General features: G+C 46.4%; 2 protein-coding genes across 2 annotated transcripts in view; both read left to right on the top strand.

Annotated features, from left to right (window-relative positions):
- Positions 1-26,587, top strand: part of TMEM220 (transmembrane protein 220) — a 292,061-nt gene that overhangs the window by 238,661 nt on the left and 26,813 nt on the right. Inside the window, exon 5 of the mRNA XM_068262954.1 lies at positions 840-898. The gene's annotated coding sequence lies outside the window, so the exon portion shown is untranslated. The remainder of the gene's footprint in view (positions 1-839; positions 899-26,587) is intronic.
- Positions 7,662-10,883, top strand: TP53RK (TP53 regulating kinase). Its single transcript, XM_068261940.1, has 2 exons — positions 7,662-8,096; positions 10,035-10,883. The coding sequence occupies exons 1-2, from the start codon at positions 7,670-7,672 to the stop codon at positions 10,502-10,504; spliced, it is 897 nt and encodes a 298-aa protein (XP_068118041.1). The 5' UTR covers positions 7,662-7,669; the 3' UTR covers positions 10,505-10,883.

Below are 26,587 nucleotides of genomic sequence, written 5' to 3'. Positions count from 1 at the left end.
AGAGCAGGTAAGTATTTTCACACAGCACCTCTGCGTTCTGCTAGTGGGAAGGGAGGACAAGTGGGCCCCCCTCCCCCGGCATATTTTCTGACACATGCCGCACACATTTGCACAAACGCTGCTGCTGTTAGAAATCAATTTTATTAGTAAATGCAAAAAACAAGAAGCTCCCAGGTTTTTTCTTTGCACATGGAAAAATGTGTTGTAGAAGTGAACAAGCTCATTGGTTAGTATGGGCAGTTAAAATAATGCAAAAAAAAATTATAAAAATCCCACGGCTTGAATGAGGCCTTAGGGAGACCAAAACGTGTAATTCCTGTCTGGCCAAAATCAGTAACCTGTAATGCCTGTTTTTTTGTTATCAGCTTTGGTGGAAGAATGGGTCACATGTCTATCCATCTAGATTGTAAGCTCGCAGGGACAGCACTCTTTAACCCTTTGGTGTCTTGGATTTTGTTATTCATTTTGTAGCTTGCATTCTGTTATACATTTTATTCATCACATTACATTTGTCACTGTCTGTAATTACCTATTCTGTATTTTGCACCAGTATCTATATCTGAGGTATGCCATTGTCTGTATTATTATGTCCCCCATGTTTGTTTTTCCTACTTTTTCTGCACCACGTTGGCGCTGAAGAAGTAGGAAAAACAAAACATGGGGGACATAAGTGGCCAGGATACTGTATGTTACTTATCCACATTTCCAAAGTTTGTTTTATCGTCTCTATCGATGCCAAAACTATTTTATTTGAATGTTGACAGGTAAACTAAAAGTTAAATGCAATTATATATACTAAGATTAAATAAAACATTAAACATTTTTTTTTTAACTTATAGCTGCTTGAAGTAAACTTGAGAGGAAATGCAGCAAAGGATTTTTACTTACCTGGGCTAAGGTAAGCACAGAACAATATTTATGCTGGATCCGCATACCTCTGTGTGTTGTCCATTTCTCTTTTTGTTCTTCCTGGTTCCCATAATACCTCCTTGAAAAAAATTAACTTCACAGGTGGGATATCTGGCTACCTATACTGGGCAGGGGATCTACCTAATACTAGGGGTATATCTGGCTGCCCAAACTAGGGGAAGGAGGATCTACCTAATACTGGGGGCATATCTGTCTACCTATACTGGGGGGGTGAAACTACCTAATACTAGGGGTACATCTTACTATCTAATCTTGGAAGGGGGGACCTACCCAATACCCTATGCCTCTGGTGCTGGAGAAGCTTGTCTCAGCCCAGCCCAGAGGGGAAGGTTAGTGTTAGGCAGAGGGAGGATGAGGTTAGTGATAAAGGGAATCTGAAGTGAAAATAAACTTATGAGATAATGATTTGTATGTGTAGTACAGCTAAGACATAAAACATTATTAGCACAAATATGAGTCTCATATTGTTTCCAGTACAGGAAGAGTAAAGAAACTTCAGTTATCTATGCAAAAAAAGCTCATCTGACTGAGCTCTCCGACCAAACTCTGGTCCAGACAGCCCTGTCTTCTGAAGCACTTATCTCAACTGTATCTCACTGTTTCTTATTTGTTTAAAGGGAACCTTAACTGAGAGGGATATGAATGTTTCCTTTTAAACAATACCAGTTGCTTGTCAGTCCTGCTGATCTCTTTGGCTGCAGTAGTGGCTGAATCCCACACGTGAAACAAGCATGCAGCTAATCCAGTCTGACTTCAGTCAGAGCACCTGATCTGCATGCTTGTTGAGGGGCTGTGGCTAAAAGTATGAGAGACACAGGATCAGCAGGGGAGCCAGGCAACTGGTATTATTTTAAAAGGAAAAATCCATAACCTTCTCAGTTTAGGTTCCCTTTAGGGCCCATTCACATTTGAGCGGTTTGCCGCGATTTCGGCTTTTTAAAAGCGCTAGTGCAATGAAAACCTATGGGGCTGTTCTTACTTGGGCGATTTGTGCTAATCTCCACAAATCGCCCAAAAACGTTAAACGCAAACACGTAGCCTGCACCACTTTCAGGTGATTTCCCGGCGATCTGGTTTTAGTGCTATAGAAACACAAAACGCGATCGCTAAAAAAATCGGCATGTGTGAATGGTGATTTTTTTTGCCGTTAATCGCCAAAAAACACCAGAGCAAAACGCTAGCAAAATCGCTAGCATTTTGCGATCAGCAAGTGTGAATGGGCCCTTAAGGTTTTGCTGCAGAGGAAAGTTCAAAGGATCATTAGCCTGCTCTGTTTTATCATTTAAAATGCTGAGTGTAGTGTGTAAACTGCAGTTATTAGAAAACAATGCAATGTTATAAAAAATAAAAATATGAGACTATATTCTTTACTACTAATTTTCTATTAATTAGCCTTACTACACATACAATTCATTATATCATACTTTTTTTTTTTTTTTTTGCTTTAGTGTCACTTTAAGTCTGATTTTACAGTATTTCGATAAAAAAAAAATCGGTTGTACAGAAAAAAAACATTTTCTTTTATTTCATTTGAGTGAGAAATCTGATAGTTTTATTTTATCGGTATATGTTGATTGGGTGTGGCTGAGTTTTATGATAATTTTTTATGTAAGTTGAGTCGTGTAGTATAGAAAGTAAAGGTCTTGATTTATAGACCCAATACATTTTTTCAGCGTTTTCAATTATCTTTTACAATCAGGGCCGGATTTAGGCCAAGGCCACCTAGGCCATGGCCTAGGGAACCACAGGAGGAATGGCACCACAGCAGCAGGCTAAACTGGTGCAGAATTTGCAAGCTTGCAAATGCTGCAATGCAGGGAGATCAGGCGAGCACCTGACCGCGGTACTCTGCTGCTAGACGCTTGTGCAGCAGTCATCTTGCTCTCCGTACACTTTTGCATTGTGGCCGGCGGCTATGGACAGCATTGGAGATGGAAAGGAAGAGGAAGCTTCTGCCCTGGAGACGAGCTGAGAAATGAGTGACACTAATTGCTGCTGTGGTGTGAAGGTGAGCTGGCTACCTATACTGAAAGAGGGGTGGGAAAAGAAGGGATTAAGCGAGTCATCTGGCTACCTATGCTGGAGGAAAAGGGGAGGGGTCATCTGGCTACCTATACTGAAGGGGGGCGGCTGGTGACAGTGGCCTTGGGCAGTAAAGAGTACAAATCCGGCCCTGTTTACAATTGGGGAAAAGTTGAACACGTGTGTGTGTGTGATACATTGGTCAGACTTTTCAAATCTGCCCAATTTGATTTAATCGTTCAAATTGCATTGAAAGATTGAATCTGAAGGAAAAATTGTACCGTTAATGGGCACTTTTAGGCACCGGAGAGAAAGCATACCTCCCAACATTTTGAGATGAGAAAGAGGGACACTTAAGCCATGCCCCTGCCACACCCCTTATCACGTCCCCGTCACACCCCCTAGTCACGCATACCATAAAGATTTCCTAAGAAAAATATGTGGTTTTATAATTCAAACCACACTGGTCCTTTCTATCCTGGTTCATTTTCCTTCATATTAACATTTTAAAATTAGTAATATATCAATTTGAAGTATCTCCACAGTATATGTAGCCAGGTGTATAGGTCTCCCCAGTATATGTAGCCAGGTGTATAGGTGCCCCCAGTAGATGTAGCCAGGTGTATTGGTCTCCCCAGTATATGCAGCCAGATGTATAGGTCTACCCAGTATATGTAGCTAGGTGTATAGGTCTCCCCAGTATATGCAGCCAGGTGTATAGGTCTCCCCAGTATATGTAGCTAGGTGTATAGGTCTCCCCAGTATATGCAGCCAGGTGTATAGGTCTCCCCAGTATATGTAGCCAGGTGTATAGGTGCCCCCAGTATATGCAGCCAGGTGTATAGGTCTCCCCAGTATATGCAACCAGGTGTATAGGTGCCCCCAGTATATGCAGCCAGGTGTATAGGTCTCCCCAGTATATGCAGCCAGGTGTATAGGTGCCCCCAGTATATGCAGCCAGGTGTATAGGTCTCCCCAGTATATGCAGCCAGGTGTATAGGTGCCCCCAGTGTATGCAGCCAGGTGTATAGGTGTCCCCAGTATATGCAGCCAGGTGTATAGGTGTCCCCAGTATATGCAGCCAGGTGTATAGGTGTCCCCAGTATATGCAGCTAGTTGTATAGGTCTCCCCAGTATATGCAGCCAGGTGTATAGGTCTCCCCAGTATAGCCAGATCTGTAAGTGCCCCCAGTATATGCAGCCAGGTGTATAGGTGCCCCCAGTATATGCAGCCAGGTGTATAGGTCTCCCCAGTATATGTAGCTAGGTGTATAGGTCTCCCCAGTATATGCAGCCAGGTGTATAGGTGTCCCCAGTATATGCAGCCAGGTGTATAGGTGTCCCCAGTATATGCAGCCAGGTGTATAGGTGTCCCCAGTATATGCAGCCAGGTGTATAGGTGTCCCCAGTATATGCAGCCAGGTGTATAGGTGTCCCCAGTATATGCAGCTAGGTGTATAGGTCTTCCCAGTATATGCAGCCAGGTGTATAGGTCTCCCCAGTATATGCAGCCAGGTGTATAGGTCTCCCCAGTATATGCAGCCAGGTGTATAGGTCTCCCCAGTATATGCAGCCAGGTGTATAGGTCTCCCCAGTATATGCAGCCAGGTGTATAGGTGCCCCCAGTATATGCAGCCAGGTGTATAGGTGTCCCCAGTATATGCAGCCAGGTGTATAGGTGTCCCCAGTATATGCAGCCAGGTGTATAGGTGTCCTCAGTATATGCAGCTAGGTGTATAGGTCTCCCCAGTATATGCAGCCAGGTGTATAGGTCTCCCCAGTATAGCCAGACTTGTAAGTGCCCCCAGTATATGCAGCCAGGTGTATAGGTGCCCCCAGTATATGCAGCCAGGTGTATAGGTCTCCCCAGTATATGTAGCTAGGTGTATAGGTCTCCCCAGTATATGCAGCCAGGTGTATAGGTGTCCCCAGTATATGCAGCCAGGTGTATAGGTGTCCCCAGTATATGCAGCCAGGTGTATAGGTGTCCCCAGTATATGCAGCCAGGTGTATAGGTGTCCCCAGTATATGCAGCCAGGTGTATAGGTGTCCCCAGTATATGCAGCGAGGTGTATAGGTGTCCCCAGTATATGCAGCCAGGTGTATAGGTCTCCCAAGTATAGCCAGGCATATAGGTCTCCCCAGTATATGCAGCCAGGTGTATAGGTGCCCCCAGTATATGCAGCCCCCAGTATATGCAGCCAGGTGTATAGGTCTCCCCAGTATAGCCAGGCATATAGGTATCCCCAGTATATGCAGCCAGGTGTATAGGTGCCCCCAGTATATGCAGCCAGGTGTATAGATGTCCCCAGTATATGCAGCCAGGTGTATAGGTGCCCCCAGTATATGCAGCCAGGTGTATAGGTCTCCCCAGTATATGCAGCCAGGTGTATAGGTCTCCCCAGTATATGTAGCCAGGTGTATAGGTGCCCCCAGTATATGTAGCCAGGTGTATAGGTGCCCCCAGTATAGCCAGGTGTATAGGTGCCCCCAGGAAGGGAGGCAGCCAGTGAAAGGGAGCTGGTGGCAAAGTGGCGGAGAAGGGGGGAAGTCTCCCCCCCCCCCCCTTACTTCACCTTGGTGCTCCCTTTCCTGGCTCTCCCTTCCGGAGCAATGTGTCTCCTCCGATGGCGCAGCGGCAGAGTGATAGCAGGCGGAGAGGACTTACCGATGTCCTTCCAGCCGGCAGAGGGAGCTGTGATCTGTGCGCCGCTAGTCTGGTCTTGAGTAGACCAGACTTGTGGATCACAGATCACAGCTCTCTCCAGCGGCTGCGTAACAACGGTAAGTATCCCCGCCCGCTGTCAGCCGCTGCGCCATGGGAGAGAGACACATTAATCCGGAAGGGAGAGCCAGGAAAGGGAGCACCAAGGTGAGGGAAGGGGGGGGGACTTCCCCCCTTCTCCGCCGCTTTGCCACCAGCTCCCTTTCACTGGCTGCCTCCCTTCCTGCGCAAACAGTCCGCCCCTGTGTCTGACCCCCCCAGCCAGCCGGGACACTGGGGGGTCATAGCGGGATAGCGGGAGAGCCCTCCCAAATCGTGCCAGTCCCTACGAAACCGGGACGGTTGGGGACTATGGAGAAAGGTTAGTATTAGGTAGAAGACTAGTGGAGGTCAGTGTTAAGCATCAGTGGGTAGTGTTAAGGTGCCCACTAATGATACAATCTTTCATCCCAGGTTTCATTTAAAGCGGACTTGAACTCAGAACTTCCTCTCTGATCTAAAATATATGCAACAGCATTATAACCTTCAAAAAAATGAAAAACACGGCTCGATAGTGTTATGGGCTCTGCCTCTGGAGACCTGGGTTTGGATCTTGTCTGTTCAGTAAGCCAGCACCTATTCAGTAGGCGACATTAGGCAAGTCTCCCTAACACTGCTACTGCCTATAGAGCCTGTCCTAGTGGCTGCAGCTCTGGCGCTTTAAGTCTGTCAGGAGAATAGTGCAATATAAATGTTATTTGGGGTTTGCCTTATTTCTTGATTACAGCTTATACAAATTCTGCAATAAATCTACAGCATGTCTACTTCCTGCTTTCATGGAAGCAGACATATTGTTAACATCCTGTGTTTTCCAATTACCTCTCTGCCATGGCAGTCAGCTGACAGCTAATGGTTTAAATGACCATTTTTGCTTAGTCACAGATGAGGGGGATTTAGACAGGCTAAACTCTCTAAAATACATACAAGGTGATTTTCAATATATTCTCCTTCTGTCCTTCAGATCCACTTTAAGGTGCTCATTAACAATCCATTCTTTTGTCTTGCTCTGGGTCACAAGCATTCGCTGTCATAAGCATTGGGCTCTATTCTCAATGAGTTTCCGCATGCGGTAAAGTACATGCGGGAAGTTTGCACCCAAAATACCGGCAAGTTGGGATTCTCAAAATGTTCCGCATGTTTTTTCCGCATGCGGAAAAAGTGTGATAAAAGTGCGGGATTCATGCGGTAAAATTTCCGCAAAAGTCGGTATTTTCCGCAATAAAAGATCAATTCTCAAAGATGTTCAGGCGCATCTTTTCTTCGTTAATTACCGAATTTTTATCACCTACAAGAAGTAGGTGATATATTCCGCATCCCATTGACTTTAATGAAGTGTGGAGGCTTAAGGGCTGTGCTTGGTGGACTTTAACTTTTTTTTTTTAAACACTTTTTCATGCGACCTTTTTACCGCATGATTCCCGCATGAATAATGCCTGTTTCCGCATCTTTTTTCCCGCATGCGGCAAACATGCGGAAAATGTTAGTGAATGCTAAAAAAATGCGGAGTTTACCGCTGGCGGGAATTTACCGGTAAAATTTTGCGGTACTTTTGGCTCTTTGAGAATAGAGCCCATTGTATTTATTTGCTGACCCTCACATAGCTCCCAACTGTCCCTCTTTCATAATTTGTCCCTCTTTCAGGACTAATGTACAGATCTTGTAAATATATGTATTTTTCTACTGAAAAATGTGTTTAATTGACCCTAAACTTTATTCCCATCATTTAAATTGATATTTCTAGCTCTTCAAATGTTAATATCAAGGAAAATGAGCCAGGTTAGTAAGGACCAGTGTGGCTTGAATAATAAAACAACATATTTTTCCTATGAAATTTTTATAGTATGTGTGATTAGGGGTGTGTCAGGGGTGTGGCTTAAGTGTCCCTCTTTCTGATCTCAAAATGTTGGGAGGTATGCCCTCATAAAGCAGTTGCAACTGGTAGCTTTTCAAGTAATGTTCATGTCGGAACTCTTCCTCAGCTATTCTAGTTTCCGGACGGGACGCCTCTTATGTTGCACTGTTCAAAGTGTAACGCACAGCATCTGCTATTCTTCATCCGAGTTGCGCTTGCTGGTGAAGTCACACCTTCGCTCATCCGCCTTCTTTGCGCTCCTTGCGGAACAGCAGCCACACAGAGCTGACAGCATGGACGACCAGGCGGAGAACCGCAGCCGGCAGAGGACTCGGGAATACCTGGAGGGGCTACAGCTGCTGAAACAAGGGGCCGAGGCTCGGGTATACCGGGGGCTCTTTTTGGGGAAGCCAGCGGTGGTGAAGGAGCGTTTCACGAAGACCTACAGGCACCCGCTGCTGGACGAGAAGTTGACACACCGGAGAACAGCACAGGAGGGACGCTCCATACTTCGGTGCCGAAAGGCAGGTGAGCCACCAGAGGGCGCTCTGTCCTATGCAATCATACACTGTCATTGTATGTGTCAGAGAAGGACTGTCAGGGTAGAATGCTGTTAGCCGTTTGACCCACCAGAGGGCGTTCTAGTGACTGAATCTCATTCTAAAAGCAGATTATTAATTTCCTGAAAAGTTGCCATGTGTCCGAATCTGATAAGCTCAGTGATTAATAAACTCAGCTAGTACTAGCTAGCATTCTAGGTCTGGTTGATATATAATTGTGCAATTACTTAGTGTATATTACAACAAATATGCACATACATAATTGAACAATAGCAATGCAGAGAAAACGTAGTTGTAAAAAGAAAAACATCTTAGACAGCATACAGATATAACAATAACAAAAATTATATATATATATATATATATATATATATATATATATATATATATATATATATATATATATTCTATCCATGCCCTTACATAGTATCAGGTAAAATAGGGTCATTGAGAAAAAGAAAGAATGTGGAGCATATTAAATGTTTATCTGTGCTGACATTAAAAACGTGTGACCTCTACAGTCCCTGGAGCGCTGGGCAATTACCCAGTTTGATCCTATGCACTGACGCTGCTGTACTAGCCTACAATCTTAAGAGTATTGTATCAGCTATAGGTGAAATAATGTGTTATGCCTGGTACACACCATGCTCTGCCAAAAATGTTTGCAGCAATGCACCACTGCATCATGGGTTCCTGTATATTGGACACTATCCACACTGCACTGCATCTCAAACCCTAAGGTGCCCATGCACTACTGAATCTTGCAACCACTGTGATCGAATCTGCTGAAGATCGAAGTCTCAACGTTTCCACCCATTAATACATTTGATTGATTTCCATCTGTATTCGATCAAAATCAGTGCTTGGGGTTATGAAAGTATATGGGGGGGACACATGCGCGGACCAACCGAAATCCCAGGGACTGACTTTCTGCCCAGCAGGGAATATGTCACTGAAGGGGGGTAGCGCTATGCATATGACCCTGATGGCGAGCTCTACCGCAGGCTCATATTAATGTTTTTTGGTGGGATGCGGCAGGAGTAGTGCAACCCACGACAATGCAAACAAATTATGTAAAACGTGTGCAGCTTTGAAATGGACCAACCAGAAATGCTGCAGCTTCATTTGATTGGTCCATTTCCAAGCTGCATACATTTGCATAAAGTAATCTAACTGACCATTCCTACATGCATAACAGAACAACGGCTGTTTTCCACCAAGAATCGCTTCATTCGCATTTCTTGCCACTTCCACTACTGCAATTGTGTTGCAATTCCACCAAGATCCATTGAGTTTGTGTTGCGAATGTGACACATTTTGCAATTTTCACCAGGTCGGAAGAAAAATGGCTAGGAAAATGTTTTGAATCGGCTAAAAAAAATTGCATAATTGCTTTGCAAATGCAGCGCACTAATGGAAACGCCTTTTCACGGTTTCCATTAGTTTCAAACGGGGCTAGCATTATGCAATCCAATTTCATAGCAAAACGTATGTAGTGGAAAACAGCCTCTATATGCTGTAAATTCATTAGGCCAGCGAAGCCTATACAGTTATTGGGAATTGTTTATCTATTTAAAGAGGAACGTCACCCAGAATTTACCACAAGAAATCTTAAAGGGAACCTTAACTGAGAGGGAGATCGATGTTTCCTTTTAAACAATACCAGTTGCTTGTCAGTCCTGCTGATATCTTTGGCTGCAGTAGTGGGTGAATCACACGCCTGAAAAAAGCATGCAGCTAATCCAGTCTGACTTCAGTCAGAGCACCTGATCTGCATGCTTGTTGAGGGGCTGTGGCTAAATGTATTAGAGACACAGGATCAGCAGGAGTGTCAGGTTGCCTGACCCACCTTCCCTCCATCGGGTTGTATCTCATCTTGTGGTTCTCCACTTTTTTCCACTTGCAGGTATCCCCACCCCCGTGGTGTATTTTGTGGACTATATCTCACATTGCATCTACATGGAGTACATAGAGGGATCGGTGACAGTGCGGGATTATATAATATCTACAGAGGAGAAAGGTGGAAGCCTCTATGGGTTGGCAGAAAAGATCGGTAAAATTCTGGCCCGCATGCACGACGAGGACGTTATCCATGGTGACCTGACCACGTCCAATATGCTGCTCCGCCCCCCTCACCAGGACCTGGAGCTGGTCCTCATTGACTTTGGTCTGAGCTTTATCTCGGCTCTTCCAGAGGATAAGGGTGTGGATCTGTACGTTCTGGAAAAGGCTTTTCTCAGCACTCATCCCAACACAGAGGACGTCTTCAGTGCCCTGCTAAAGAGTTATACCGCCACCTCCAAAAAGTCTGCTGCCATCATCAAGAAGCTGGATGAAGTCAGGCTGAGAGGGCGGAAGCGCTCCATGGTTGGATGAATCCGGATGACGTCTTTTTGTCAGTGGATGCTGTTAAACTGTTGTATTTACCTTGTGTTTCTGCATTGTAAATTGCTGCATTTTTCAGAGTTTGTTGGATGCCGGTGAACTTAGGTTGAAAACGTGTAGAACGAAGGGGTCCTAATGCTGCTTACAGTGGGGGGATGATAGATGCCCCGTGTCATTGTTGCCCAGGGCCCCAATGAGCCTACAGCCGGCCCTGCCTCGGAGCAGGCATCTGGTGACTGATTACTGGATCTGTAGTATTCTGTAATGTCATGTTGGGGAGAACTGATCCAGTAAACTTATTATTTTCCAGTTCTGTTTCCATCTATTGTAAATAATGGTGAAAGATGATAAAATATTTTTTTCACAAAAATTTGGTTTGGTTGTTTTTTTCATGGTCAGGCGGGCTTTGACCATATCCCTCTCACTTCAAGTGTCCTATAAAATTTATTTCTGCACGTTTCTTTACTTCTTTGATAAAAAGTAAAGAAACGTGCAGAAATACATTTTATAGGACACTTGAAGTGAGAGGGATATGGGGGCTGCTATATTTATTTCCTGGCAGTCCTACTTATCATTCTGACATCACTAGTGTCTGAATCACACACCTGAAGCAAGCATACGGCTAATCCAGTCAGGCTTCAGTCAGAAACACCTGATCTGCTGAATGCTTGTTCAGGGGCTATGGCTAAAAGTATTAGAGGCAGAGGATCCGCAGGACAACAAGCAATTTGTATTGTTTTAAAGGAAATAAGTCTGCCTTCACATGCCTCTCACTTCGGGTGTCCTTTAAGGTTTATATGCATGACATTTGTATGTTGTTCTCATGTGTGGTTTTTTTTTTTTTTGTTGTAAGGCCCTACAGGTGGAGTCGATCAGCATTCTCTGCACAGCTTAGCGAAGGATAACTGTGTGGTGGATTTAATGTCCAGTGGTAACGGCCGTGTCTACAGGGGGCTGTTTTCTCAGAACTGTCATGTGACAGGTGGACAGTGGCTTCAGGGAGGTAGGAAAAGAGAAGCGATACATCCAGTTCTGTTAACACCTTTATAAACCTATCAGAGCCGGCCTTTGGGGGGGGCAAGTGGGGCAATCGCCCCAGGCCCCGCGTCTGAAGAGGCCTTGCGCTGCCACATACTAGCAGTGTCTGCCTATGAGGCAGCCTGACGCAGCTACAGACTTAGGCAGAGCCGGAACACCGGCATCAGGGGGAAGAAAGTCACCACAAAAGTGATGTGCCCTGTCCCTCACGAGGCAGCATCTGCGCTGCGCTATGCATATAGTGGGGAAGGCTACAGCTACACTTCTTCAAGCGTGAAGGACCCTGAACTCTGCAGGCTGTCTTCTCAGCGTCTATTGTGGTAAAAAAAAAACTTTGTGTATTTCAGTCAGGCTCTGAGAGGACAGCTTGCAGAGGGGTCCTTCAACTTTGAAACATCGGGAATATGCAGAGGGCTGATGCGAGCAATGAAGCTGCGGTGACAGCAGAGGTGAGGGGTGACAAGTCCTGTGAAAGGAATGAGCCGCACGATGGATCTCACTGGCTGGTCAGGAATCACTCCCTTCTTCACAGCACAGTAGACTCTGTGCAGACCTGCTTTCCACGTCTGCTCTCATGGTAAGGGGAGAGGGGGTACTTAACCTCTTCAGCAGCTGCTTGTAAGCCTCTGCCATGGAAGTGTGTGTGTGTGTGTGTGTGTGTGTGTGTGTGTGTGTAGTGGTGTGTGTGTGTGTGTATAGTGCTTGTGTCTGTGTGAGAGTTTGTATAGTGTTTGTACAGTGTGTGTGTGCTTGTGCTGATTTTCTGATAAAATGTTGATTTCTGTGTTTTTATATAGCGCAGCCAACATCTTCCGCAGCGCTCACTTAAAGGGACACTGTAGGGGGTCGGGGGGTCTAGGGCTAATTTTAGGGGGAACTCAATTAACTTATCTGTATGTGTTCGGGACCTGGTAGGAAAACGGAGTGTCCGGAGGAAACCCACGCATACATGGAAAGAACATACAAACTCCAGCTAGTGCCCTGGCTGAAATTCGAATCAGGGATACAGCACTGACTGCAAGGGTGAGAGCTCTAACCACCATGCTGAGGGCTTACAGATATTTTAATATCGGGTTCGGGTGACCCACTCCCTGCTCGAAGCACCATCCACCATTTTTTGAATGGCAAATTACCTTTAGGGCCCTTTTACACTTAATCAGTTGCTCTCAGTTATAACTGAAAGAAAACTGATCCTCAAAGTAATGCCCATGCCTATTGCACCTTTCACACTTAACGCATTTTAACTAAAATCTTCCTAATGCACTGCTATGGAAAAAATGCGTACTAACGCACACCAGCTGATCAAGTGTAAATGGGCCCTTAGGGTCACTTTGCCTGTGTTTTGGGAGAAAAATTGGGTCCACTGTCTTTGCTCCTGTTATGGCCACATTAATTTTTCACCGCAAAGCACACTGCACTAATACTTTTCCTTCTCCAGTTCACTACGGGAAGGTTTTGACCTAGTTGTAAATATGCCTTGATATTTTATACTTATAAATCTCCTACTGTGCAGCCTTATTATACAAGCTGACCATTAGGATACATTCAGGATTCAAAGTCCCCAGAAGGGATGGAGCAAGGGCTTTATAAATGTAGTCTGTGAAATTTAAATGTTTTTTTTTTGTTTTTTGTTTAAAATAATTCCATTTCCAGCACAGCCTAAGCTTATCAAAACTTAACGTGAACTTGTTGTGGTGAATTAACCTGCCTGGAATTCACACAATATAGAGACAGCAGGCACTCATAGGAAATCAAATGTTTTGCCTTTTAGCCCAGTTCCCCTCTATTGCTTCAATCATCATAAAACCTGCAGGAGAGGAGGCATATAGCTTACAGAAAGCAGCCTCGTTTTTCATTTTATTTACCCCACTAAGGTATTAATGCAGCACTGACTCTTTATATTTAAGTCTTGCATGTATGCATCTATTTTCTAAACAGCAATTAGCACTACTGAGCACTTTTTCCTAAAGTGTACCATAGGCGGGAGAAAAAGTTTTATACATACCTGGGGCTTCCTCCAGCCCCATGCGCAGGGATCGCTCCATCCTCCACTGCTTGCAGCTCCGGGTACTGGTCCTGTAACTTCCTCCAGTCGCGGCCAAGAGAAGTCAATGCATCTCTCCGGCAGCAGTGCAGTGGACTTGCACAGTGGACAGTGACTTACGACTGACAGTGACTGAAAGAGGGGCGCTGCGGGGGACTGGAGGTTTGCTGAGCGATCATCGCTCAATGACAATGCAGGCACAGGGCAGCTGCAGGTGGTAGGTAGAAGCCCCAGATAAGTTAAACTTGTGTTTTGTTTTTTACTTATATTAAGGTTCCCTTTAAAAGCCCATGAGTGTGGTGGTACAGTATATGGCCTAAACTTATGGCTCTAGGCCACGTATATAACATTCGCCCCAGGCCCCGCGTACTCTAAGGCCGCCTCTGAAACCTATGAGGGATGCCCCCGGTGCGCGCACTGCAACTCACAACCACAAACATATGACGCTGGGGCACTGAGTGCACAGACAGGGTCATATGCATAGCACTGCCTATCACAGCCGCTCACCCAGTGCTGGCTAGGACAGGGATGGATCTGGGGGGGCAGATGCGTCTCTTGCCCGAGGCACAGTTTGTTTAAGTCTTTAAAAGGCGGCAAAATTTGGATGGGGAATGGCAGTTTAGGCGCCAAAACCTGCCCCAGGCGCAACTTGGTCTAGATATGTCCCTGGGCCAGGAAGTACATCACTGGAATTCCCAGGTATTCCTGTCCCACGCATGCGCACTGCACTGCTGGTAACTTTTTAAAAAATATATGTGTTGCCTATTGACATACATTGCGTTGCAGCAAACGGCCGATAATGTGCTGTTGACTTTGCGGCAGATTGGGCACCCTGATAAAACGGTAACACAACGCAGGTTTACAATGCAAGTGGAAAAAAAAATATGCTGAAACTGGAGGCACACAGCAGAGGTTCTTCAATATCTTTCTCCAGGTGTATCCATGATGCTTTTTGATGAGTGTTTTTTTTATTAAATAGGATATGGCTTCATTAAAAAAAGGGAAAATATTGAGAAACTGCAAACGCACCAAAAACGAATATAAAATTCAAACTCGAAACAAACGCTTACAAAAATGCACAGAACAATTCATAAAGCACAATGCAGAAAACTCATGGGGGTTGATGCACAAAGTGACTACTTAATGACTACAGCGTTTGTTAATAATTCTGCAGTCATTAAGTTACAGGCAGCCTACTGGGCCAATCAAAGTGCAGGAATACTGTTCTTTCAAGCTACTGGACCCACCGAGCTTCAGTTTAAAGGGACACTTAAGTCAAACAAAAAAAATGAGTTTTACTTACCTGGGGCTTCCAATAGCCCCCTGCAGCTGTCCGGTGCCCTCGCCATCTCCATCCGATCCTGCTGGCCCCGCCGGCAGCTACTTCCTGTTTCGGTGACAGGAGCTAACAGGCTGGGGACGTGAGTGATTCTTCGCGTTCCTGGCCACAATAGCGCCATCTATGCTGCTACAGCATATCATATACCATATAGCAGCAAAGAGGGTGCTAATGTGTCTGGGAACGTGAAAAATCACTCGCGTCCCCAGCCTGTCAGCTCCTGTCACCGAAACAGGAAGTGGCTGCCGGCGGGGCCAGGAGTGTGGAGATATATTGAGGTGCTGATGATATTAAGGATAACAGGAACATATTCTTTCATTTTTTTTCTGCCAGAAGGGAGCAGGTTACCTTGAGTTGCTTGGGGCAAGGAAATGGGTGATTGTCTTGACCATATGAGGTGCTTTGAGTCTGTATGCAGTTCCTCTGAGAGTGCTAATGGGATTATCTGCCTGGCTTTTGAACTCAGGAGACGGCCCATTGTCTCAATACACAAAGCAAGAGGACCAGAGCCTGGAGACTAACACAGGAACGTTTGAAATGTACATGACAGGCTATTAGAAATGGGTGAAGTCCTGTTGATACCATTTTTTTTACCTGTGGAAATCAAATCATTAGTGGAGGTGCAAAACTATACCCTGTAAATGACATCTAATAAAACGGAGACAGGAAAAAGCCTTAGGCCTGGAACCCACTGCAAACCGCAAACGCTAAACGCAACCGCTAGCAATTTGTAACAGCGGTTTGCAAGCGGATTCATGCGCGTTTGCGGTCGCGTTTTGCAACATTGTATTTTTTTGCCCAGCGGGTGCGTAGCGTTTTGCGGTTTGCGGTTTTATCCTGATTGGTCGTGTGAATAATTTTTCATTTTGTTACATTGCGCTGCACCGCAAAACGCTAGCAGAACCGCTCAGTTTAGGTTTTGCTGAGCGTTTCCACTAGCGTTTCAATACTTTACATTGAAGCGCTAGCGCTCCCAAAATGCTGCAGGTCCTGCGTTTGCGTTTCTGAGAAACGCAAATGCTCCTGTGGAAGTTGCCCCATCCATTAACATTAGCACAGCGTTTTGGCAAACTGCTAGCGTATCGCAGTGCTGCCAAAACGCTGCTAAAAGCGCTCCTGTGGGTTCCAGCCCTTAATCAAGTTCACCTGGAGTTAAAAGACTCACTTCACAATCTTTGATGTATAGACTTTTACCTGGAAATGGAATATGTCTGAGATTTAATTAAAACCTAGTTCCTCCCCTCCCCAAGGAAGTTGCAGCCTCCAGGCATAGCTCAGAGTATAAAAAGCAGAGGCAAATGCCTAGTGACCATCTTCTCTCGGAGGTAGCGAATAGCTAGGGAGGATCGCGACTCCTGGTTGAAACGGCGTCCTCCCGTCAAACAACGTTCTAACCTAAGCTGGTAACGTTCTTTTTTCCCCCGTTTATTTTTACGCAAATATCCGTGTGTGTTATCTTTGTAACCTCTTATTTTTGTAACTTTTATCTTGTAACATTTTTACTTTGTTTTTTGTAATTTTTTTTGTATATATTAAGTTCTGCATTGTTCTATGTTTTTCTAGAATATTAAATTATTATTTAATAAGTTTGACTTCTGCCGTACTAAACTAACACTCATAGCCTAGAAGAGACTAAAGTGTAACCGTGTATAAGTTCATGCCTAATTGTACGCTTGAGCAACACTACCGTATGAAATTGTAATTGCATTGTGTGTGGGGGCGTTCTTCATACGTTGGCCTAAGCGCGCAGCTGACCCAACGTACAAACAACGCCAGTGCGAGTAGCAACAGCAGAGTGGCTAACAGTATCGTTCGGAACGACTGTTAGTGGGTCTTTGCTTCACGACAGTGTAAGATTGCAACTGTGTGTGTGTGTGGGTGCGTGGCGTTCCCGTATTTGGCCTAAGCGCAAAGCTGACCCAAATACGAAAATGCGGAGTGCGCGCTGAGGACTCGACAGCAGAGTGGAAGTGTCTAGCGAACCGCTAGTGGTGGCAGTGAGAGGTGTTCTGAGGGGTCCCAGCCTTGTTTTAGCTTGACTAAGGCTGCTTCCCCTCTCAATCTGGTCAAACCCGCAGTCGGGAACCGTATACGCAGGCGTGCCGCGGGCCGGTTCCTGACATAATTGGCTGGCAGTGGTGGCATCGTTTAGTACATTAGTACGCAGTTTAGCTCGCTATTCTGAGTACTAAAGGCTGGAAGCTTGCTAGAAGCAACTAGCCTACAGAAGTCTACTCAGTGCAGAATCTATATACGTTTTTTTTTGGTTCAAAGATACACACTTGGTGTTTGCTTTCCCTCCCCCCTTTTTTCTTTTTATTTTGTGCAACACGATGGCTCAGAAAGCATCCAGCTATGCAAGGCAAAACAAAGAGATACTACTCAACCTGTGTGAGCACAAAGGCATCAAGACGGTGAGCGGCCAGACTAAGGAGCAGTTATAGTTCGTGCGCTCGAGGAGTATGATGAGGCAGAGCAAGCCCGTGCTTCAACGTCAGTGGATGCAGCTCACGACACGCCAGAGGAGGAATCGCTCCCGCTACAGGATGCGAGTGGAGACGATGTCCTGGATGATCCACCGAACACTGAGATGACATCTCTGGAAGCTGATCTACAGCTACTGAACTCGGCTGATCCTGAACTGCGCCTAAAGCTGATCCTACTGCACCGACAGGCAGAGAAGGAACAAGCGGCACAGCGACTCCAGGCCGAGAGGGAACAAGCTGCACAGCGACTCCAGGCCGAGAGGGACAGACTCCAGGCCGAGAGGGAACAAGCTGCACAGTGACACCAGGCCGAGAGGGAAAGTGCTGAACGGCAACACCAGCTGGAGCTGGCTAAACTTCAGCAGCAGAACCGGTCTGCTGGACCCGCAGAACGCGAAGGTGAGCGAGTCCACAGAATCCCCCTGGATAAGTTCCCCGCTATGGACAAGGACTCTGACATAGACACTTTCCTACAGGGGTTTGAAAGGACTTGTCGGCAGTATGGGGTGCCCCGTGAGCAGTGGGCAAGATACCTCACACCAGGGCTGAGAGGCAAGGCCCTGGAGGCGTTTGTGAGTCTCCCCCAGGAGGAAGAAACAGACTTTGAGGCAATTAAGAAAGCCATCATTGCACGATACCACCTCACGCCAGAGGTGTATCGCAAACGTTTCAGGACAGTGCAGCGAGGTCCTAATGACAGTTACCTGGATCATGCGTGCAACCTGCGCACTGCCTTCCAGCAGTGGGTAAAAGGACTGGCTGTTGAAACCTTTGATGCCCTGCAGGAACTGATAATAAAAGACCAGTTCCTCCACACTTGCCCTGTTGAGGTCCGGCAGTTTGTACGGGACCGAGAGCCAAAGACCGTGGATGAGGCAGCGAAAGTTGCTGATGCCTACACGTCCAATCGAGCATCTGATTTTCGGAGGACTACAGCGCCCAGCTGGAAGGGAGAAAAGCCTGCGAGACCTTCTCCTCTGAGCACCCAGCGAAGCCAAGTCCCGCAGCCGCCTGGAGGTAGAACAGCCACTGTTGACACTCGGAGATGTTTTGCCTGTAACAAACCGGGTCACATCAGTGCTACGTGCCCAGAAAAGAAGAAGGAAGCCCCAAACTCTGGCGGGGCCCCGGAATGCGTTGTGTGCCACCAGGAATGCAGGTAGCTATGCAGAGAACCTGCAACCTGTCACGGTTGAGGATACAGTTACCACCGGTCTAAGAGACACTGGAGCAGAGGTGACTCTAGTGCACCCCCAGCTTGTGAACCCTGAGGAGTACATTCCTGGCAAGACTATGGCTGTCAAAGGAGTTGGGGGCGTCACCCCCGCCATACCCACCGCCTTGGTCCACCTGGATTGGGGGGCCGGCAGCGGAATGAAAGAAGTGGGGGTAACGGATGCCATCCCCACAAACGTTTTGTTAGGTATTGACCTGGGACGGTTAGTGGCCCGGTATGAGCCTACTCCACACCCCATGGAGCCTGCATCCCCCGCAGAAGTTCAGGACTCTTGCAAGGTACTGTGTGATAATGCTGTGCAAGTGGGGAGTGCTGGTGAGGCCCCAGGGGCTACGGACTGTGTACTAGGAGCCAGCCCTAGTGAGTCTCCAGTGCCCAGGCCTGGAGGAGGACACGTTGTTACCATGAATGCAGATAATGTTGATGTAATGTGATGTGTTGCATGATGACATGTGTACAGTGAATGCTCCGTCAGCTGCAGTGGTGACCCGCAGTGCTCACCGGGCTGCAGCAGACGAATTGTCCACTGAAGGGGCTGATGTCACTGGGTCGGGCTCTTCCACCTCAGAGCCTGGCTCTGAGGACCCAGAGGCCTCTCAGTTTGCCACCTCCCTGGTGCCTGTGGCCGACAGCGCTGAGTTCTCCGAGGCTGTGCGACTTGATAGCAGCCTGGAAGAGCTCAGGAGTCTGGCGGACAGGGCACCGGTGGAGGGCGACAAAGTGAGGGTGTACTGGAAACAAGGCAGACTGTACAGAGAGGTTATTCCCTCTGAGCCGTCTGAAGTGGAGGAGGCCGACCGGCAGTTGATTGTTCCCCACAGGTACAGGGAGCAGCTATTAAGAATAGCACATGAGGTGCCCCTGGCTGGTCACTTGGGGATCTGCAAGACCAAATCCCGGCTTGCCCACAATTTTTATTGGCCCCACATGGGGACAGATATTGCTGATTTTTGCCGGTCTTGTGTCGCCTGTCAGCGGGTCGGCAAAGCAGGTGACACCGACAAAGCCCCACTGAGGCCCTTACCCATAATAGAGGAGCCCTTCCAAAGGGTTGCTGTTGACATAATTGGGCCTCTAGCGATACCCAGCAGCACAGGGAAACGTTTCATTCTTACGGTGGTAGATTATGCCACTCGCTACCCTGAAGCTGTAGCCCTGAGCTCCATACGGGCAGACAAGGTTGCGGACGCATTGGTGCGCATTTTCTCACGGGTCGGTTTTCCCCGTGAAATGCTCACCGATCACGGCCCGCAATTCATGTCGCGCCTAATGGAATGCCTCTGTAAACAAATGCAGGTAGAACACATCATGGCCAGCCCTTACCACCCCCAGACAAATGGGTTATGTGAGCGGTTCAATGGTACTCTGAAACAGATGCTAAGGGTGTTTGTTGAATCGCAAGGGAGAGACTGGGAGCGATACCTGCCCCACTTACTGTTTGCTTATCGTGAGGTGCCCCAGGCATCCACCGGGTTCTCGCCCTTTGAGCTATTATATGGGAGGAGGGTACGCGGACCCCTCGATCTCATTCGAGAGGTCTGGGAGGGGCAGGACATGGGTCCCGGGGTCTCCATAGTGGAATACGTTCTAAAGTTCCGGGAAAAGATGGACACCCTGGTGAGGTTAGTGCGAGAGAATCTGATTCAAGCCCAGGCCACCCAGAAGCAGTGGTATGACCACGGGGCTAGGGAGAGAGTTTATGAGGTAGGTCGCAAGGTATGGGTCCTAAACCCGATGCGACAGAATAAGCTGCAGGCCGCTTGGGATGGGCCCTATACCATACATAGGAAGATTAGTGATGTGACCTATGTGGTCGCGCTGGATGACCGAGGTAAGCAGCTGAAAACATACCATGTAAATATGTTAAAGGAACATCATGCTAGAACCGCTTGCGCTCTCCCTGTCTGCAGTTTGCTACCGGACGGTTAGGCAGAGGCCCTGGTTGACATCCTGGCATCCACCCAGGAAACCGACTCTGTTGCCGAGGTGCAGATCAATCCGGAGTTGACAGCAGAGCAGCAGGCTGGGCTATCTGATGTGCTGACCCTTTACCGTGGTACCTTTACAGCCCGCCCTGGTCTGACCAGCCTGGCTGTACACCATGTTGACACCGGAAATAACAAGCTGGTTAGACAGTCAGCCTATAGAGTCTCCCCTGAGGTTCAGGCCCACATCAGCAAGGAGATTGAGGAAATGCTGTCACTAGGGGTGATCCAACGGTCGCACAGCGCATGGGCATCACCTGTAGTGCTAGTACCCAAACGGGACCAGACCACTCGGTTCTGTGTAGATTATCGAAAACTAAATTTGATAACTGCGTCAGATGCTTACCCAATGCCGAGGGTCGACGAATTGTTAGATAAGCTAGCTGGCGCGCAATATCTAACAATCGTGGATTTGAGTCGGGGATACTGGCAGGTCCCTCTAACAGCTGAGGCACGGGAGAGGTCTGCATTTATCACCCCCTCAGGTCTGTTTGAATTTAATGTAATGCCTTTTGGAATGAAAAACGCCCCGGCCACCTTCCAAAGGGTTGTAAATGGTCTCCTGGAAGGTTTGGAACACTGCGCTGTCGCCTACCTAGATGACATCGCCGTGTTTAGCGCCAACTGGAACGACCACTTAGCACAGCTGTCGCAGGTTCTGGGACGCATCACTGCAGCAGGACTAACAGTCAAGCCTAGCAAGTGTCAGATAGGCAAGAAACAGGTACAGTACCTGGGACATGTGGTGGGGGGGGGGAGAGCTTCGTCCAGATACTGGGAAGGTAGATGCCATTGTGTCCTGGCCCACCCCCCACACGAAGAAGCAAATTCAGTCCTTCTTAGGAACGGCTGGGTACTATAGAAAGTTTGTCCCCAACTACAGTGCCCTCGCCAAGCCATTGACAGATCTCACCAAAAAGAAGCTGCCCAAGCAGATTCTCTGGACGCCAGAATGTGAACAGTCATTCACAGCTCTGAAGAGGGCCCTAGCCAGCCCTCCCGTGTTGCAAGCGCCAGACTTCAGCCGACGGTTTGTAGTCCAGACGGACGCCTCAGCCTTTGGCCTAGGTGCTGTATTAAGCCAGGTAAACCAAACTGGGGAAGAACATCCGATTCTGTACTTAAGTCGGAAGCTGCTACCCCGGGAGGTAGCTTACGCCACCATAGAGAAGGAGTGCTTGGCAATTGTATGGGCCCTACAAAAGCTGCAGCACTATCTCTACGGTCGTGTATTCACTGTCGTAACCGACCACAACCCTCTTAGTTGGTTACATCGGGTTTCTGGGGACAATGGAAAACTGCTGAGATGGAGCTTAGTTCTCCAACAATATAGCTTCACCATTCAACATAGGAAGGGGAGCAATCATGGGAATGATGACGGACTGTCCCGTCAAGCAGAACCAACAATGTAGGTGCTGGCAGGATAATCTGGGAAGATCATCTGCCTTTCACCAAGTTAACGGCGGAGGTGTGGAGATATATTGAGGTGCTGATGATATTAAGGATAACAGGAACATATTCTTTCATTTTTTTTCTGCCAGAAGGGAGCAGGTTACCTTGAGTTGCTTGGGGCAAGGAAATGGGTGATTGTCTTGACCATATGAGGTGCTTTGAGTCTGTATGCAGTTCCTCTGAGAGTGCTAATGGGATTATCTGCCTGGCTTTTGAACTCAGGAGACGGACCATTGTCTCAATACACAAAGCAAGAGGACCAGAGCCTGGAGACTAACACAGGAACGTTTGAAATGTACATGACAGGCTATTAGAAATGGGTGAAGTCCTGTTGATACCATTTTTTACCTGTGGAAATTAAATCATTAGTGGAGGTGCAAAACTATACCCTGTAAATGACATCTAATAAAACGGAGACAGGAAAAAGCCTTAATCAAGTTTTCACCTGGAGTTAAAAGACTCACTTCACAATCTTTGATGTATAGACTTTTACCTGGAAATGGAATATGTCTGAGATTTAATTAAAACCTAGTTCCTCCCCTCCCCAAGGAAGTTGCAGCCTCCAGGCATAGCTCAGAGTATAAAAAGCAGAGGCAAATGCCTAGTGACCATCTTCTCTTGGAGGTAGCGAATAGCTAGGGAGGATCGCGACTCCTGGTCGAAGCGGCGTCCTCCCGTCAAACAACGTTCTAACCTAAGCTGGTAACGTTCTTTTTTCCCCCGTTTATTTTTACGCAAATATCCGTGTGTGTTATCTTTGTAACCTCTTATTTTTGTAACTTTTATCTTGTAACATTTTTACTTTGTTTTTTGTAATCTTTTTGTATATATTAAGTTCTGCATTGTTCTATGTTTTTCTAGAATATTAAATTATTATTTAATAAGTTTGACTTCTGCCGTACTAAACTAACACTCATAGCCTAGAAGAGACTGTAACCGTGTATAAGTTCATGCCTAATTGTACGATTGAGCAACACTACCGTATGAAATTGTAATTGCATTGTGTGTGGGGGCGTTTGTTATACGTTGGCCTAAGCGCGCAGCTGACCCAACGTACGAACAACGCCAGTGCGAGTAGCGACAGCAGAGTGGCTAACAGTATCGTTCGGAACAACTGTTAGTGGGTCTTTGCTTCACGACAGTGTAAGATTGCAACTGTGTGTGTGTGTGGGTGCGTGGCGTTCCCGTATTTGGCCTAAGCGCAAAGCTGACCCAAATACGAAAATGCGGAGTGCGCGCTGAGGACTCGACAGCAGAGTGGAAGTGTCTAGCGAACCGCTAGTGGTGGCAGTGAGAGGTGTTCTGAGGGGTCCCAGCCTTGTTTTAGCTTGACTAAGGCTGCTTCCCCTCTCAATCTGGTCAAACCCGCAGTCGGGAACCGTATACGCAGGCGTGCCGCGGGCCGGTTCCTGACAAGGAGGATCGGAGGGAGACGGCGAGGGTACCGGACAGCTGCAGGGGGCTATTAGAAGTCCTAGGTGAGTAAAACTCATTTTTTTTGTTTGACTTAAAGGGGAACTGAAGAGAGAGGTATATGGAGGCTATCATGTTTATTTCCTTTCAATCAATACCAGTTGCCTGGCAGCCCTGCTGGTCTATTTCTCTGCAGTAGTATCTGATTAAAACCAGAAACAAGCATGCAGCTAGTCTGGTCAGATCAGACTTATAAGTCTGAACCACTGAAACACCTGATCTGCTGCATGCTTGTTCAGGGGCTATGGCTAATAGTATTAGAGGCAGAGGATCAGCAGGGCTGCCAGGCAACTGGTATTGTCTAAAAGGAAATAAACATGACAGCCTCCATATACCTCTCTCTTCAGTTCCCCTTTAAGTGTCCCTTTAACGAGCTGCTCATTAAAGTAACAATGAACAGCATAATTTTGCAGCGCACGCTATGACTGCATAGTGTGTGCAGAGAATTATTAACAAGCGCTGGAGTCATTAACTTGCGCTGCTGAAGCTGCACAGCTTTGTGAATCAACTCCATGGGTTTCTGCACTGCCTAGTGTGCTCCTAGCATGTACCTGTGAGAGAGAGAAGAGGGGAGAGTGTTAAAGCCCTGATCACATAGGGGCTGTGTCTTGATCAAAATACAATATGTGAACAACACTAACTACACCCTCAAACAAACCATAGAAATCAAATATAAAAACAGCAATGGGGTTTATAGGAGACTGTGAATATACATGTAAATGTAAAACTGCAATTGTTTATTGGGTATTTCATAAAATCAGGGTTCATATAATATATACTGTATATATAAAATCAACTAATTACACATATTTGACAGCTAAGGCAGAATGATATTAATTACCTGATGTCTGGTTTCATTTTCACTCGGTAATGGATGAACATAAGAACTTACTGTGAATATGTAAAAATACATACAAATTCACTGTAAAAGAAATCCTAGAGATTGTAATTAGAACATTAACCACTTGCCAACCACCTAACACACATTGGCGGTGGCAGAGTGGACTCTTGTTCCTCAGCGCCGCCACATGGGATCATCTCTCGAGGAGCGAGATTAGACAGGAGCTCGCACAGTCAGCCGCCACATCGATCAGCCTGCCAGCCTGCAATTGGAACTGGCAGGCTGTTGTTTTAGGTAATTATGTGACTTATGTATTTATCGCTGACATCTTACGACATCATACCACCAAAAGAAAGCTCTATTTGTGATAAGAAAAGGGGGTAAAATTCATTTGGGTGCTAAGTTGTATGACTGAGCAATAAACCGTTAAAGTTGTGAAGTGCTGAATTGTAAAAAATGGCCTGGTCACTGGGGGTAAGGGGGGTAGAAACCTCTGGTCCTCAAGTCGTTAGATTAGGGTTAAATATATCCTATACATCAAGTGCCTAAAAAGTAGAAAAATTTCCGAACTTAAAATGTATAAACAAATAATAACTGCAGACATATTAACAATAAAGCAACCGGTTCATAAACAAATAGGAGCATCAAAGTAATAAAGTCTAATAATACCACCTGACCTATAAAATAAATGATTATTTAGTATTTATACAACACCAACATCTTCTGCAGCCCTGTACAGAGTATATTGACTTGTCACTTAACTGCCCCTTTTAATTTAATCCCTTCCATAGTCATATGTCTATACATGTATGGTGTAGTATATGTATTGTAGTCTAGGGACAGTTTAGGGGGAAGCTAATTAACCTGTAAGTTTTTTGGATGTTGGAGGAAACTTGACTGCCTGGAGGAAACCCACACAGACGTAAGGAGAACATACAAACTTTGTGCAGATAGTGCCCTAGCTGGGATTTGAACCGAGGAACCAGCACCGCAAGGCAAGAGTGCAGATCTCTATGCCACCATCCTGAAAATCGGACGCTTATGTCTGTGAGAGAACAGAGGCCTTTTTAATTTCACATTTTATCATGCGCTTTCTCCCAGATAATTTTATTTCTTCTGTTTAAAGTAACTACTCTGCATTCTGTAGTTGAAAAAGTACAAAAAACAAGGGTGAAAAATTCCTGCATACCTATGAAACGGCTGCCGGGAGATTTGGGCACAGGGTAAGGGCTCAAACCCACTAGAAGCCTTTTCTAAGCGCTAGTGATTTGAAATAGCTCTTGCTAATGCAATGCTGTGGGGGATTTTTATAAAATCACATTGCTCCAGTGGGATCACACCCATAGCATTACATTAGCAAGAGCTTTTCCCATCACAAAGCGCTCAGAAAAGCGCTCCTAGCGGGTTCCAGGCCTAACGCCAATATATGGCTCACCCTGCTCCTGCACAAGTCCCAGCAGCGTTCATTACTATTCCCCCTCCAGGCTGCCATAGATAGTGGGGGAAAGACCTAATTTGGCTTCCAGCTATTGCTGTCAGCCAAATTACAGTGTTATTATAGTGATTTGTAGTAATTTGCGCTCTGTCTTATGATGGCGCCCAAATGACTTAGGCCCCGTTTACACTTAATCAGTTGCTATGCGTTAGTGCGCGTTGGTACGCGTTTTTTCCATAGCAGTGCATTGGGAAGAAGATTTTAAATAAAACGAGTTAAGTTTAAACAGTGCCATAGGAAAACATGGGCATTACTTTGAAAATTAGTTTTCTTTCAGTTATAACTAGGCCTGAAAGATAAATCGAATTTAAATCGAAATCGTGATCACCAAGATCACAATTTCGGAATCGTCAAATCGACAATTATCGCGATCATGTCTTTCCACATGGGGGAAGTTTGAAGAAGTGGCTTCAAACTTGCCCAAAGTCCCGGTGCGTGAGGCCTGCAGCGTTAGACATACCTTCCACACGAGTCAAAACGCTTTCTGACCTCTATCGCCTTCTGCTGGCTCTTGTGCTTGGCAAAACTCCAGGTTCCTGTATGTTGCATGACATACAGGAAGTATTCCGTGCATTCAAGCCTGCAGGAGGTGAAGTGGATAGACGGGGATCGCTGGACTCGTGCTGGAAGCTATATCCAGAACTGATGCAGCTTGGGGGACAGAGGAGGCACAGAGACAGACAC

Source organism: Hyperolius riggenbachi, chromosome 12, assembly GCF_040937935.1.
Source record: "Hyperolius riggenbachi isolate aHypRig1 chromosome 12, aHypRig1.pri, whole genome shotgun sequence".
Lineage (NCBI taxonomy): Eukaryota > Metazoa > Chordata > Amphibia > Anura > Hyperoliidae > Hyperolius > Hyperolius riggenbachi.
The sequence above is the reverse complement of the archived record's forward strand: the minus strand, read 5'-3'. Positions and strand labels throughout refer to the sequence as shown.